The sequence below is a fragment of the Notothenia rossii genome (assembly GCF_949606895.1).
Source record: "Notothenia rossii genome assembly, chromosome: 8".
Lineage (NCBI taxonomy): Eukaryota > Metazoa > Chordata > Actinopteri > Perciformes > Nototheniidae > Notothenia > Notothenia rossii.
The window spans coordinates 8729146-8746254 of record NC_136906.1 but is presented as its reverse complement, the minus strand read 5'-3'; the positions used below and the strand labels follow the sequence as shown (position 1 = coordinate 8746254).

Here is a 17109-nt window from a genome sequence, read left to right as displayed (position 1 = left end):
CCCTGTCAGAGCATCAGCTTCCTGTGTAGATGGGCTGTTTCATTGCTCTTTCTCTCCACCAACACTTAAGTATTTAAGTTACCTTCATCTGAGGGTATGAGAATATAACCATTCAGGCCTGTTGCTGTGTGTGTCTCTGTGCGTGTGTGGTAATAGATGGTGACACCAAAGTAAACTGACCTCTTGAATAATTTCTGATGACTCTGTTGTAACGTTGTTGCTTGAGCAGTATCTGTAGTCCTTCCACTGGCCTGAAAGTTATTGGTGTATGGTCGATGGTAGCTCTGCCCCTGAGGCTAAAACAAGACCCAACGTGTAGCTCTGACAGTATTTATGCACACAGTTAAATTACCTTAAACATAGGTATTTTAGTTTAAATGTTTACTTAACAAATATTAATTTTTGTAACGCCTCTGGATTTCGAGTTTTAGGTAACTTAACTGACATTTAGTCTGAAAGCAACTCATATACATCTTTTCAAAGTGTATGACAGAGCTGCCAACATACACGATTTTGGCGTAGCAGATACGATTTCCAGGCCCTAATTACGCCGCTACGCTTGACTTGAATATCCTACGCATTACCTAACAAATCGAAAAATGAATCGGTGAGCTGGCAGCCTCGTGCATGTGTTGACATCCAACCAGCACTAAAGCTCACATATAAGCCGTTTTATGATTCGTCCCTTGCGTTGGCAAAGAGCCAATAGGATCGGCTGTACTTCTTTTTTGTAATGCCCTCACTACTGTTACCAGGATGCTATGCTGTTTTGGCTCCCGCTGTTGATGAAGAATTCTATTCATGTAGACCAGTGCCGTGCGGTGAGGTTCGTAGCTGGCTTTCAGAGTCAGATAGGCCTATGTGAAGAATATGTGAAGTCAATAGAGTATATTAAAACATACCCGTACTTTTTGGACTATAAGCCGCGCCTTTTTTCCCATTTTTCGACGCTGCGGCTTATGTAACGGTGCGGCTAATCTATGGATTTTTACAGCTAACGGCCAACACCTTTAACTCTATGGGCTCTATGGCCGGTCCGCGGACCCCCACCTTTAAGCGGCGGGTTCCAGCAGGAAAAGCTGGAGGTCGGAAAAGAGTGAGACAGGTAGCGCGCAAAAGTAAAAGTGGAACCGAGAGTGGTACGAGAGACAGAACGAGAGCAAGACAGACAGACATTACGAGAGCGAGACAGTTTGTCCCCGTACCACTGGTTGAAAACCGCTGCTCTAGATCACTGCCGGTACGTGCGCTGGGAGCGCACCGTTTAATTTTGAAAGTTGAAAAGTTTGTGTGTCTGAAACGCTATGTGATACAGTACAGTTTACACAGCACAGTACATGTTCTGTAGCTACTATTGCAATAAATGCTAACACTTGAATACGTTATGCAAATATGCAACTTGTTTGTTGAAATGTTAATAAATGGGAGCTTCCTCAAACAGCCATCTCTTTCCCGACAATCCCCTCTGTGCACGAACCCTTACATATGGTAATTAAACATTAAAACACCTGCGGCAGATTCATCGGGGTAAATCATTATGGTTACATACTGTTACATATATATATCGGGGTAAAACCATCAAGCATCTTTGTAACAGAGCAGGGAGGCATTATACAGGAGGGGATATTTCCTCACTAGCATCTTTGTTACAGAGCAGGGAGGCATTATACAGGAGGTGCTAATTTCTCACTAGCTCCGCTAGCCTTTCTCTTAAATTCAACGGCGCGTGCCGTCTAACATAGACAATCACACTGTGACTGGTCGATCGAGTTATCTTCTGTCCCGTCGTATGAAACAAGCATTTTAGCTCAAGCAATGATCTCAGTAAATCGGGACGTGAAGTGATTAATGGAGTCTAGTGTCCAGGCTTTCGCACGCCCTCCTCATTGAGACAGAGATAGCCTACTGTTTGCCTCCCCTCTGCTTTTTCACCGCGGGTTTATGTCAGATCAGCAAGACTACAACACATAGGCCTACCTAAAATACATTACCTACTCAATGGATAGAAAGGACATAATACGAGTGTCTACAAACATTTCACAGACAATGAGAGAAAAAGGCATGCGTTTAATCCAGTTTGTGAGGGATTGCTCAATCTGACGTGAGGCGCCGCTCTTTGCTGCCTTACCCCGCTTGTCTCCTCTCTGTTTGAACCATAGACTGGTTTGAACAGGTCACGAGCAAATTCAGCTATTTTGGTTATAAAATTATTTAAGATAATTGGAATCATACAAAAATTACATTTATAGCACAGATAAGTAGAAAATATTAATATCTGTTTTATTTCATTATATAATTTAACATATGTGTTGTGTTTTTATTATCTTAATTTCTAATGGACCAATGATAATTCGTGAATACACTATGCCCGCGAAATCGCGGAGCGAGCTGTCAGTTGAAGTCTATCAAAAATGGATGGTGAACGTACTTGTCCTCCGCCGAAAAAGCGGCGAATTTCTGAACAGCGCTTCAAGCTAGAATATAACGCAGAATGGCCGACCATCACCCGGTCGAAGCTGGACGACTTCCACGCTTACTGTATGTTGTGTAAGGCAGATTTTAGCGTGAGGCATGGGGGCCGACACGACGTTGAAAAGCACACCAGGACTGCTAAACACACGTCATACAAGGCGGCAGTGGAAGCTACAAGGCCCATCGCGGGCTTCTTTACGGTTGACAGTGACACCAGTGTCATAAATGCCGAAGTGCTCGCTGTGGACTTTCTGGTGGAACACAACATCCCGATCGCGGTGGCCGACCACATCGGGCCACTGGTGAAAAAGATGTTTCCGGACTCGAAAATCGCTGGTAAGGCTCAAATGACAAATAGCCTCAATTCATCTCAAGCATTCATAGGCATAGATTTATATCTGTATACTGTCACAATACACTCTACAATCTGTACAGACTAGCCTATATAAAACAGTTACAGTACTGCCCTGGTTGATAATCTGATTTAAATCTTGCAAATTAATGATTGCTAATTTATACTGATACTGTATCATTCTGATAAACATTTTTCATTTTATGTAAAGGTGAAAAAAAAATAGCCTAGGCCAACTTACTCTACAGAGGATTAATATCATGATTGTAATTCTGCAATTCTGTGTAATCTAGAGTATAATCATGATAATACAATTCAATATTTTTGTGATTGCAATTGCAGGAAAGTATGGGTCTGGTCGCACAAAGAGCAGCGCCATTGTTGGAGCCCTTGCCAAGGAGGATGCGTCTGTGATCACGGAGGCAATGAGGACAGCTCCATACTCCCTAGCCACGGATGGGAGCACTGACTATGGAGACTGTAAGCTGTATCCTCTTGTTGTGAAGTACTTTGATCGAGGACTTGGGCGTGTTCTGACAGTACTGCTATCTTTGCCAGAGTGTCATGAGGCATCTACTGGGCAGAACATATTCAAACTCATTGACAATGAACTTGAGAAACGTAGCATATCCTGGGACAACTGCATGAGTTTTGGGGCAGATAATGCCATGGTGATGCAGGGACTCAAAGCTGGCACGGCAGGCTACATCAACAAAAAAAACAGTGCAGTATATGTGCTGGGATGCCCGTGCCATCTAATTCATCTAGCTGCAGAAAAAGCTGCTGCTCAGCTTCCAGTGTCCATTGAAGAGCTGCTGGTGGACATATACTTCTACCTAGACAAATCCAGCAAGAGGAAACAGGGACTGAAGAAATTTCAGGATCTGTGTGGAGTGGAAATGAGAAAGATTGTTAAACATGTAAGTACGAGGTGGCTCTCTTTAGATAAATGCATCGCCAGGTTGTTGCAGCAGTGGCCTGCATTGCTGCAATACTTTGAGTCAGAACAGTCTGGGCACAGCAGCAAGAACAAATCCACGCAGAGCAGCAGCAAGGACAAGACCACGCAGAGCAGCAGCAAGGACAAGACCACTCACAGTGTTAGCAAGGACAAGTCCACGCAGAGCAGCAGCAAGGACAAGTCCACCCACAGTGTTAGCAAGGACACATCAACCCACAGTAACGGCAGCAAGGACAATTCTCAGTTTGATTTGGCAGGCTATCTCTTTCGCCAACAAAACCTAGCCAAATTCAGTCAGGGAAAGAAAACACCAGCAGCTGCAACCACACAGCCCAAGACTGCAACGGCAAAGCCCAACACATCTAGCGCTGCACCCACTCGGCCCAAGACATCTAGCACTGCACCCACTCAGCCCAAGACATCTAGCACTGCACCCACTCAGCCCAAGACATCTAGCACTGCACCCACTCAGCCCAAGACATCTAGCACTGCACCCACTCAGCCCAAGACATCTAGCACTGCACCCACTCAGCCCAAGACAGGGGCACAACAGAGAGTGCAGAGGGCATGTCAACATCTGCAGGACCCAACATTCCATCTTTACTGCTACTTTCTGAGTGCGGTCCTGCCGATATTTGATGAGGCCAACACTCTGCTGCAGCTAGACAAACCCTGCATACAAGTACTACACAGGACTTTGACCACACAGCTGAAGAATCTCTTGAACCGATTTGTGAAGCCTCAGGTGATTAATGCAGCTGCTAAGGTTCACCAGGTACCATTTAGGGAACCAAGCAACCAGAAGAGCAATGAGACCTTGTTCATTGGGCAAAACACCAGAGACTTCATAGCAGATCACCCTGAGCTTGAGGAGCTGCAGCTGGCCCAGGTCTTCAGCGCTGTGCGGGCATTCTACATGAAGGCTGTTGAGTACATGGTGAAGAAGTTTCCCTATGATGACCCAGTGTTACGGAATGCTTCTGTGGCTGACATGTCTGCACGGGACAGCGCAGAGTTCAATTCTGTGAGGTACTTCACAGGCAGATTCCCCTGCTTGAAGATGAATGCTGAGGAGATGGACAAGCTTGAGGGTCAATTCATGACCTACCAAACCGATGCTCTGCCAGAAAGCATCACCAGCTGTGACAGACCAGACACACAGTGGCACCTGATGAGTCAGCTGAAGGATGGAAATGGCCATCTCAAGTACCCTTTACTCTGCAAGGTAATGCTGGCTATCCTCTGCATCTTCCATTCCAATGCAGACTGCGAACGCATCTTCAGTCTTGTCACAAAAAACAGAACGGAGTTCAGACCTAGTATGGGAATGGAGACCCTGAGTAACCTCATTACCCACAAACAATTCATGGTGGCAAAGGGGTCTGTCTGCTACAAGCAGGCGTACTCCAAGACAACTCTTGCCAAGGCCAAGTCAGCAACCTATGACCATCTAAAGTGAGAGGTTGATCAGATGGTCATGTCACAGCCAAAGGTTCCCTTGAGTTGAACTCTGTTCTAAAAAAGGCTGTGTACAGGTTTTTCATGTGTTATTGTTCAGTATTGTTTCATGATGAATTCTGTTCGGTTAATAAAAATATTTTTTTGTGTATGTTGGTGTTTAATTGTGTGCAACAGTACAGGGAAAAGGAGAAATTATACACAAAAAATTTACTTTGCAGAAAAACATGTCCTAATATGACCTAGATTGCATCTCAGAGCATGTAAAGTCTCTGGCTTCTGATAAGATAAGATAAGATAACTTTTATTAATCCTGTAAGGGAATTGCACATGTTATAGCAGCAGGGTGATAGGAAAAGGAATAGGGAACTATATATACATACAATTTACAGTAAAATAGAAACAGTTGAATACAAAAGATAAATAGAAATAAGTAAAGTAAAAATGAAATAAGGGGGCATTCTGGGGGCTTCGGCGGACCTCGGACCCCCCGCCGGAAAAAAAATTGCCTTCCTCCGCTCGGCATGCTACTACTTTCTATAACACAATGTTGGCAGCTCTGGTATGATTGTCCTGTTTATTACTCTCTCATTGAATTTCTTATAATTAAGTATACCTAATGTACAGTTAATTCTCCTCCAGAGGGTGCTATTGGATAGCGCATTAGTTTGGCAGCTTCTGTTTCTCTCAGATCTACACAGTCAGTTACCTTTCAGGTTTGTTTTGGTGTCAGGGGCATTTGTTGCTGGCCCTCAACTGTGATTGGCTGGAGGTCACAGTGATTGAGGAATGGCTGGGGAGAGGATCAGGCACAGAGAGAGATTACTCAAAGTCTCAGAACAGCCAGTTATTCAGAAATGTGTTGATACATGCTGTCCATCTAAAGCAGTGTTTCTCAAACTTTTTCATACCAAGGACCACTTAACCAATAAAAAAACACTCACGGACCACCTAACTCCACAAGTATCCCAAATCACATATTTTTTCTAGAACAGATTACAAATCGCCTGAAAATGGTACAAACAAGTGGCAACATGTGTGATGAAGGTGTTGCATGGGGCTATATTATGCAATCGAAAGTTAAACTTAACCTCGCTACATTGCGGAGATATTCCCGCGAGAGTGCGGAAAACTCCAATTTAATTAAATTATTTAAAATGTGAAATGTTACCAATATACTCACGGACCACTAGGGGGCGCTCACGGACTACCAATGGTCCACGGACCACACTTTGAGAAGCACTGATCTAAAGGAATGTTAGATAAGGAGCAAAAAGTCAGTTAGTTCATTTTGATCTTATTGAGTGTCTCTGTGTTTCAAGTTGGGTCAAAAACACCCCTGGCTTATGAAAGATTTCTAAGAGACATTTATCCTAATTTATTTTGGATTTGAGTAACTCATGGGTTAGTCTACTAATTGAAAGTGAAGAAAATGATGCACTTTTTTTGATGTTATACAGTTGAGTGTACAGTGCCTTGCTCACCGGCGCCCCCTTTCTGTCTCCCACACACAGCACACTAATGACTTTGCCCTGTACACCGAGGCCATTAAGTTTTTCAACCACCCTGAAAGCATGGTCCGCATCGCAGTCCGGACCATCACACTCAACGTCTATAAAGGTGAGTGCCGGAAGCACGCATGCTACACACACACACACACACACACACACACACACACACACACACACACACACACACACACACACACACACACACACACACACACACACACACACACACACACACACACACACACACACACACACACACACACACACACACACACACACATACTCGCAAGTTGCTGGGACTGTCTTCCTCCTCTCTTTTTTTTTTTTTTCTTGTTTCTGGTGCATGAGCGTGACGACCAGATAACATTGACAAAAGTGGCTCTAGAAGAGTATAGTCCTAATAATAATACCTTTTTACAATCCTTGTTATATGAAGGTTTTCAAAAGTCCCTGTGACCAAGGTAATAGATAGAAATATGTTCATTATTCACAGTGTTAGGGAACTAATACTCCTAGACTCCTAGATATGACGTTCATGACCAACCCTGACGTCTGTTATCTCCTTTAAGGAGATAGGCTGCTTCAGCTGTAATGTTATTGTTCCCATTCTATGACCGGGCAACCCTAGGTCACAGATGGTTTATTGTTGTGGGTACACTGGGACACTTCCTTCTCGGTGTTTGTGGAATCCAAGGTGTGAAATCTTTGAGGCCATAGTGTCAGACGCAAGTAACTCAGTGTTCCTATCTGTTTAGGCTATCTTCTCAAATATGTTGATAACTCTCTGTGAAACCAGTTAAATGGGCTAACGAGAGAGAGGCGCTCCAGAATTGACGTGGCAACTCTCCCGTGCAGTCAGACCGTGACTGCTGTGACTTGTGATGTAAATCCTCCGGCCGAACCTCCTAAATAAACCGTCCGTGTTTGACATCGAAGCTCCTTCATGAGTCGGTGACTCCCACTGCATTGCTACACAGAAGTGTCCCCCAAACACAGAAACTTGATACTTGTCAAAGATCTCTCAGCAGCTGTCAGTATTGCTAAACGTAATCTTCTGCACTGACTGGAAAATGCACTGTATTTGCTGAGAACTTGACAAAAAAAGCTGTTGAACTCTACCACTGAGATAAAATTGCAAAATGACACAGAATCTGTTAACCCTTGAAACGTTGCAGCTAGCAATGTGGGTCTTTCTGTTGGTCAGATAAGGCCCTTTGGAGGATTATTGGTTACCGTGAGGAAGTATTAAGGGGCCGATTTCTTATTGTACATTTCCAATCCCACACTGTATTTGGGCTTTTTCTGCTAATTGCAAAGGAACAATCTCTTCTGCAAATCAACCCAGCATGTTAAGTCGCTGTTGAAAGCAGCATGTTTTTGAAACCGAGTGCCCTCTGAGATAAGAAGCAGCTCAACAGTAAAGTGTGTTAGCATCAGCAATGTTCCCAAGGCTGTGTTGCTTTCTGCACCGTGCTGCATCAGCCTCTTCTCCCTCCTCCTGCCGTCTCTCCGAGCTGATCGCTGTCATGGGATGCGGATGGTGCATTTAGCTAGTTTGGCTTTTCCTCACACGTCATGCTTCTCTTCACTATACTGTACATAACATGACCTCAACATACAGTCACTGCAACATAGGAACTACGGTTTACTCTTCTCTCCGGTGACCGTACCCATTATCCAGCCTTGCATGTAGCTCTCTGCACCTTGGAGTCTAACGTTGTTTAAATTCAGTGACGTCATAACAGAACTGCAACTCATTTCTGAATAATCTAATGGTGTGGGGAATGTATCATTGTTGGTCTGGGCTATGCTTGATTAGAAATCTGTCAAAGGAGTAATCATCAACTCATTGCAGCAACTGTGACTCTGCCTTGTTTTCCATCTTCTTCATCTACATCCCTGTGTGCCGACTGACACATTGCTGTTGTGCAAAGTAGTCGTTGCATTGTGATTTGTACGCAGTCTGTAAGCTGTGTTGAAAGTATTTGTTTAACAGCGAAATGTTAAATATGTCACAGTTTGATGCTTCCTACTGATTAACATGTTACACCGTGAAAAGCAGGATGTGAAATCCTAAAAATAAGTTTCAAGTGTTTAGGTTACAAAGAAACTCCTTTTGCAAGATGTGCCATTGTTTGCAGCGTGTTGGTTGGGATGCCTGCGGGGTCTTTCCAAACCTCCACCCCTTCACCCTGTAAACACATTAACCCTGTGTCTGCTTCCCCCTCTTCAAACAACCACTCCTCCTCTTCCTCTCCTTGTCTCTCTCCCTATGCGCGCCCCATCTGCCTAACTCCAGTTTCATGTAAGTTGGTTCCATTCATTTAGTCTTTTTATTTTACTACCTGGTATCCTAGAAACGTGTTTTTATTTTATTAACTGTTGTGCTGCTGGTTGTCGTGGAGCCAGACAGTTTAGTATAGTTTCCATGATAATGCCTCAAATTTGAAATATTTACCCAATTAGGTTTTATTAATTATTTATTAATACTCTTTATGTCAGTGTTTGTTGAGACAAAGTGCAATCTGTTCCTAATACTGTATGTGTTGTAAATGCACCGGTATAAATGCCATTGCAATTCTTTATTCTTATAAATTAATCAACATTATATCATCAACCGACATAAATGCAGAAAAACTTTTATTTGTATTTATGTTACTTTGATTAGTTGTTCCTTAGTCTTAATTTCAGCTGAGTTCCATATCTTCATTGTTATTTTAGTAATGGGTTGTTCTGATCTGGTTACTATGGTTATTTAGACGTCAGTGCTTTCTTTGTGAGTTCACCCACTAATGGCGAAAGCTGGAATGACAATGTGACTTTAAATGGTGGCAGCTTGTGATTTGTCGATTTTGTTTTTCTGCTGTAATTCGTTCATTTGATTTGGCTGCTCCTTCATTAGGTGTCTCAGTTTGACCCGGGTGGACTGGCATTGTGAAATAATTAACAAGCTTTTATTTGCATTTTGATAACTACATGAGAAAGTGTGGGTCTGCATCTTCAAGTCATTACCAAACCTATCTGGTATTCTGCAATAGACAGCAACAGATGTTTTGTTATATTTGCAAATGCTATTCAACACCTGTCAGACTGTTGTGCTTTGTAGTTTTTTTGTATCTACTAAATTAGCTCTGACCCCTTTTTTTTATAAACGACACATTCAGCCTGTGATTTATCAGACTTCATACAAGTGCCACAAAAAAAGTGCAGGACGTTTTAAACAGACTTTGATTTGTAAAATCAACGGTTCGTCGGTTCGACATGTGCTCTGTTTCATTACTTCAAGTACAAATTTAGCAAAAATCTGGCTTATATCCTGCTCTTGTCTAAAAATAAAGTAACTCTTCTTCAGAAAGCAGTGACTGTGTCCAATTGATGAGTACAGGATCAGATCACAGGATTGAATTAAACATCCCACTCCAGTAGAATCCCCTTAATGTTCTATTAGAAATAGACTCGTTTGTGTCCTTGTCTCCTTGACTTCCCGTGGTTGGTTATATTCTTTAATTTGCTTCTTAATTGTAATGCTTTTTGTTGTTGATTTGATGACTGTGAACAGCCTCAGTAAACACCCTAACCCAGAGTCTTGACCCTGACCCTGATCTCTGCAGTGGACAACCAGCACATGTTGCACTACATCAGGGATAAGACGGCGGTGCCATATTTCAGTAACTTGGTCTGGTTCATCGGCAGCCACGTCATCGAACTGGACAAGTGTGTGCAGACGGATGAAGAGTGAGTGCCGCTAATCTTCTCACAGTGTAATTCTCACTGAGGTCACTAGAGGTCAGGCATCTCTTTGCTATGTCACTGTTATCCTGGAGCTCAGTAGAGGACTAGTACTTGACTTGGTTAGTGTTCAAGGGCCTGGTGAATTGTTAACATTGTTATGTACTTGAATTATCACTAAAAAAAATGCTTATTTTTAGCAGCTTTCAGTCACAAGAAAGGTTTTTTTGGAATCTGGGAATCTCCTGCTAAATCAAGATGGCATTTGTGTTACAACAAAGTGTAGAGGTCATAACTTCTTGCCATGCTTTAGGTGTTTTTGATTCTTGATCATTTCACAAACCAATAGAGCAGATTGACCTCTTTACTTAATAATGTCTGTGTCTCTCTTTGCTGTGTCCCAGACATCGGAACAGAGGGAAGTTGAGTGACCTGGTAGCGGAGCACCTGGACCACCTGCACTACCTGAACGATATCCTCATCATCAACTGTGAATTCCTTAATGATGTGTTGACCGACCACCTCCTCAACCGGCTGTTCCTGCCCCTCTACGTCTACTCTTTGGTTATCCCTGAAACGGTATGTCATCCTCGCATCTACGGTAAATACATTAGGGTACACTGATGTGATGTGACACCAAATGAGAAGCACAGGACGTGTTCAAACTTGGCCTAACGTACAAAACCGCTGGTACCGTCCATTTGACACGAATATCTTTCCAGCTTCATGATTTGTCTCATTATGAATTCATTTCCCTGTTCATTTCATTTTTTTTACAACTACTAGCTACGGATCTGCTTTTGTGTGACATTGACTGACCTTACATCTTTTTCTCTGCCTTATTAGTCTGAAGAGCGAAAGATCAACCCTCAGGTGTCCCTCTACCTGCTGTCTCAAGTAAGCAACACACACATCGGATGCTGTCCACCAGCCATCACTAAAGCACAGGAATATTTCTGGTTGGATGTTGATCTGCCAGCCATTCTGACTATTTGTCATATGGATGAATTCCTGTCAGACGATGAACATTATTATGCTCAAAGATAAACACAGAAACTTTTTTACCACTCTGGAAAATGTTATGTAAATGTCTCCAGTTCTGAAACAGATATTAAATCCTTAATTTAAGTTTTACCTGTAAGCTAAACCTGTTTAATGAGATAATGTACCTTACTTCAAAGCATGATTTTGACATTTAAAGTGTGCTGTTCAAACTTTTATTTGATATGCATTGCAAATGAATTGAAAAGCAGTTATATCTTTGAGCATATTTGTGAGGGTCATTGGTTTGTACAGAGACAGACATTTAGCAATGTTCTAAATACATTTGATGCTTGAGTTTAAGGCCCCGTTTACACGAGAACAAAACGGGCTGGATCCGCATAGTTTCTCTTGCGTATAGCCCTTTCATTTACACGAGGCCGTAACAAAACGATAGAAACGGACCTCACAAACGATAACGGGTCCCAAGGTGGATAGATTTGCAAACTAAACGCTCTGGGGGGTCAAACGGCTCCGTGTAATCGCCTCTATATGATCATTTCCTGAAAAAATAACGATGGCTGCTCACTGCTGTAGCATGGCCAGTAGCTACTGTCAGTAGCTACTGCTAGTGCTACTGCTACTGACCATGCTACAGATGTTAGTGCAAAATCTACAGCTCCTCTGCCACAACCATCAGCAACAAGTGGACATGGAGAATTACATGAACTACTACATGTTGCTAAATGGAAGGGTAGCCATGGCAACATTGCTCCGGGGTCTTCTTCGCTGCTTTTGGTGTATTTTGTGGCGGAAGTTACAGCGCCACTTACAGTCCCGGCATATGTACTACAGCGTTTCCAGCGTTCTCGTGTGAACAGACACGTCAAATGAAATGAATACGTGTGAACGGAAGACTCTTTTGAAAACGCATACTGTGCATACACGCAAACGTTCCCATTTGAGCAGCACCTTAATCATTTTCAGTGAACACTTTTTTTTTTTCAATACTTAATTGTGTATGTCTGTGTTTCCCAGGTGTTTCTGATCATCCACTACCACCCGATGGTCAACGCTCTGGCCGAAGTGATTCTCAACGGAGACCTGTCTGTCTTCACCCCTCAGACGGATATTCTCAGCACACACAAGAACACGGTATAGGACACACACCTACGCACTCATTTTTTACACATTCAAACATAAACACTTCTGACTGAACCATCATAAAAAAATTGAAATGTACAAAAAATAAAACACATCAGGCTGCACATTGTGATACATTGCCACTCCAGAACAAGGGTGTCAAACTCAAGGCCCGGGGGCCAAATCCGGCCCGCCATTTCATTTGATGTGGCCCACAAGAGCTTGCAAAGAATATAATACGTTTATTATAAGGTCACGTGCCGCTTTACAGGAGCACCATAAACTACATGTCCCACAATGCATCTCATTTTGTGAGATGCGCACTGAAGAGACTTTCAATTACTTACTAGACTTATGCTTTCAGGCGTAGTTAATTATGAAGTTATTACCATATCCGATAATAATCTAATGCAGAGGAAATATTGTAAAATAATACATTATTTTATATTTATATATATATATTATGTATATTTATCTATGTATATTTAATTTATATAGTCTTAAAGTTACCACCGGCCATAATTCTAATGGCCGCGATGAATTTGAGTTTGACACCCCTGCTCTAGAACATGCACACACACTTGGAGCACAAAAACAGACATACACACACCTACGCAGGCAACCGCATGGACACACACACACACACACACACACACACACACACACACACACACACACACACACACACACACACACACACACACACACACACACACAGACACACACACAGGCACACACACACACACACACACACACACACACACACACACACACACACACACACACACACACACACACACACACACACACACAGACACACAGACACACAGACACACAGACACACACACACACACACACACACACACACACACACACACACACACACACACACACACACACACACGCAGGGGGCCAGAGTTCAAGAAGTGTTCATGAGCTTGCAGGGTCATGGTTTTCTCCATGCTTCACACACATCATGGCAGCCATATTATGCACATGTTCCCCTTTCTGGTTTTCTTTACCTGTTTTAAAAACTCTTTCCTTTGATTCAAGCTTTTTTCCATCCAAGCCTTGGATTGAACCGTGTTTGTATCGTTTCTCTCTGTGTTTACATCTCTCTCTATGTCATTTCCCTTTTCTCTGTTAGTCTCTTTCTGGCTATCTCTCCCTCGTCTTCCCCGTATCTCCCCCACCTGATTCCCCTCACCTCTGATTTTCTAATTCTCTCTTCCTCACATTTTTTCCTCCTGTGATTCAGTTTCTCTTCCCCCTCGCCCCCTCTTCCGTTTCTTAATTCTTTGACCACCTGTTTGTAAAAGCAGGTGGGTGTGCTGAGCTAGTGAGCGTTTCTGAGAACCCTTGTGGTTAGTGTGTGTGTGTGTGTGTGTGTGTGTGTGTGTGTGTGTGTGTGTGTGTGTGTGTGTGTGTGTGTGTGTGTGTGTGTGTGTGTGTGTGTGTGTGTGTGTGTGTGTGTGTGTGTGTGTGTGTGTGTGTGTGTGTGTGTGTGTGTGTGTGTGTGTGTGTGTGTGTGTGTGTGTGTGTGTGTGTGTGTGTGTGTGTGTGTGTGTTGGTTGTGGCAAGAAGCAGCCTACCTTTTCAGTGAATGTGAGTTGAGGCGTGATGTCTTAACAACGTTGGTGTACCACAACATGAGACTGCCAGAACTTAACTAGCACCTTCCAGTTTTCACTCTGCCGCTCTTTTCTTCTCGTTCGAATTTCACAGACTTTAAAAGTGTCACGTGTTGCACTTATAAACGTTAATGATTAGAAGAGAAGGGAACTGTATTTAATCGGTAGAATCAAATTGAAATGATCCAAATGTAACATAAAATACACCAGAGGAACAGAACAGATGCACTGTGTGAGTCCCGGTGTTCATGAGTTCTCTAATGTCCACTGATCAACTTGCAACATATTTTTCTTGCTCAGGGGACATTGTGTCCTTTTTTTATTGATTGAGTGTGCTCATACCTCTGATAATGTACAGCATGTTTGAGGCTAATAGGACACCTGCATTTAGCACAGTTATTTCTTGTGGAAAAAGATTATTTCTGATGATGAATAGATGATGATAATTTGCACAGAATTGTCTTTTCTTTTTTTACAAAGTGGATATTACTTCAGATACACACTGTTGTGTTATTGTTTGATTTATCGTACGTGACACACACTGATCAGGCCTGGGTTCTGGCTGCGCAGGTGGTCGAAGGATACTTCCTGTTTGTCTGTGATGTGGCAGGAAATTAGGTCACATGATGGAACAGTGACAGAACTGCCTCACTAACCCAAATCTCTTTCCTGGAAGTAATTTTTTTTCTTTTTAGATCTCCTCTCTCTCCTTCACGTGTTTTCTTGCAAGTGCACCAGTTAGATACATGATGTCACCATTTGCATATCTCAGTGTGTATTTACTGTATCTCTGTCACATGCAGCTGTTTCAGTTCTGTGCATTTAGAAGAATATCATCGACCTGCTTAAGGTGCCCTGATTTCTTGTGCTGCTAGGTGTGTTTGTGCAGATGTTCGCCTTCATCTGCACGATGTGTGTGTGTGTGTGTGTGTGTGTGTAAGTAGGATGGCCCAGAAGATAAGCAGTTTACCAGAAAATAGACGGCAAACAGGTGCAACACACACACACACACACACACACACACACACACACACACACACACACACACACACACACAGAGCACACGCACGAATGCTGGTCTGTGGTTTTTAACTGACAATCAGCAGCTATGGAAAAATCCTAATTTCTCAGATGTAAGTGGTACACATATCTTTTTTTGCTTGGGTGGCAACAGAAATCATTAGAATACTTATTCTGTTGAAATAGGTAGCTAAGGCGTTAAGCTTTAATTATGCTTAAACTTAAAGTGGACCTTAAGCTATACTGAAAAATATATTGTAGGGCCACCGATACAAAACATGTCTGTGAAGTTTTTTGCTTAAAATACCAAACAGTTCACCCATTGTAGCCATGCCTCATACTGCTCATACCCCTATTTTAAAGAAACAAGGATTTTTGGTCCTTCGCTTTAAAAAAATAAAAGAAGAGGAGGCGGAGCTAATGCCTGATCAGAATTCTACCGGAGATAAAGTTAAATTCTGCTGTGATAAAACGCCATCCTGTTTAAACCACATCAAAGATTATTTCTGAAACAGTATGGAGCTCAAATGCTTTTTCTCTTGCGGGTTTATCACAAGGTGAGTTCTTTTTTTATTTCCTGCTTTTTAAACACATGTGCTCTCCAGTACAGGTTAGCTCTGAGTGTTAGCGAGGCTTGCTAATGTAAACAAAGACGAGATTACATCCAAAACACGTCAGGCATTGTTTCTGATAGCAACTTTCTGTGGGTCCGCTGCCGATTTGACGTCAGATCGGCAGCAAATCTGTGTCCGCTCGTTGTACCCCTGTTTTTAAAAGATTTGGGTAAAGGAAAAGAGAGAGGGTTTTATTTTCTGACGCTGCGTGAGTTCCCCGACGCACCGGGGGGGGAAACATATTTATCTATAAAAGACATCACAAAGTGCATTTTGCATGATAGGTCCCCTTTAATCTAAAAATAGGTTTGACTAAATCTGACTATCATTATCACATTTTTCACAATCCCAGCCGTGAATACTTTGGTGAACCACTCTCTGCAGACGGAGCAGACATTTAGGGAATTCTTAAGTGTTTATTCCTGACTAAATAACCTTTCCTTTTACGAGAACATGGCGGGGGGGGGGGGGGGGGGAGTCAAAGAGGAACTGGCATGAGGGGGAATACAAATAAAGCTCCAGCAATCACGACCATCTGGCAATGAATCGCTTTATCTAGAGTAGCAGACTTAACCACTGTTGATTCACTTGGCACACATTTCCTTCCAGTAAGTATGTAAGTATAGAAACTGCGGCTGTTCTTGGCACATGATGAGGATGTATGGCATTATTTTCGTGCCTCCATCCTGAGCCCGCAATTTAACATTTTTGAGCACAGAAAAATATATTTTGCAAGCACGATTTACTCTAAGCCCTCTCACAAACTCTCTCTCCCTTTCTCTCCCTCGCTCAACCTCTCCACCCTGTGCTCACTCAGATTTGCCTGCGTGCTTGCTCAAGTTGGCACAGCGTTACAAATGTGCCACAAAACCAACCAATCGGAGAACTCGAGAAGGTCAATTCCGATTGGCTGTTTTGTCTCCAATCATATCTTCTATCTGAGATACGGAAAGAGAGGGATTTTAGGTTGCCATCAAGTTTGGCCAGACTAAAACATGTCTAATGTTAAATCAATGAAAACCATTCACCGTTAAGAATTAGATATGAATTATTAATGCCATAAATGATTGCATATTTACAGTTTCTTATTTCTCCAGTATGTTAGCTGTCAAACATAAGTTAAATCCATTTCTCACTTAATCTAAGAATGTACTTAACCCACTAAAAGGATTTATTCTCAAATAATCGTGGAATTACGTTGCAAGAGCAATAACTAATCTTTCGTTCAGATTAATGT

General features: G+C 42.5%; 2 protein-coding genes across 4 annotated transcripts in view; both read left to right on the top strand.

Annotated features, from left to right (window-relative positions):
* Positions 1 to 17109, top strand: part of clec16a (C-type lectin domain containing 16A) — a 53313-nt gene that overhangs the window by 3827 nt on the left and 32377 nt on the right. For 2 of the 3 annotated variants that reach the window (XM_079645752.1, XM_079645751.1), the window contains exons 5-9: positions 6758 to 6863; positions 10366 to 10489; positions 10888 to 11062; positions 11330 to 11380; positions 12503 to 12619. In XM_079645752.1, the coding sequence (XP_079501878.1) occupies positions 6758 to 6863; positions 10366 to 10489; positions 10888 to 11062; positions 11330 to 11380; positions 12503 to 12619 (573 nt within the window). Of the gene's footprint in view, positions 1 to 6757; positions 6864 to 6921; positions 9060 to 10365; positions 10490 to 10887; positions 11063 to 11329; positions 11381 to 12502; positions 12620 to 17109 lie in introns of those variants that run through there. The other variant, XM_079645753.1, reaches the window with a different exon arrangement.
* Positions 546 to 5394, top strand: LOC307016586 (uncharacterized protein). The gene is made up of 2 exons (XM_079645754.1): positions 546 to 2808; positions 3167 to 5394. Exons 1-2 carry the CDS (start codon positions 2412 to 2414, stop codon positions 5242 to 5244), a joined length of 2475 nt encoding a protein of 824 aa, XP_079501880.1. The 5' UTR covers positions 546 to 2411; the 3' UTR covers positions 5245 to 5394.

Bases quoted from the DNA above. Each gene is read 5' to 3' on its own strand.
- LOC307016586 (XM_079645754.1), top strand. From the start codon at position 2,412: ATGGATGGTGAACGTACTTGTCCTCCGCCGAAAAAGCGGCGAATTTCT. The intron at 2,809-3,166 runs GTAAGGCTCAAA...TTGCAATTGCAG, and splicing joins TCCGGACTCGAAAATCGCTG to GAAAGTATGGGTCTGGTCGC.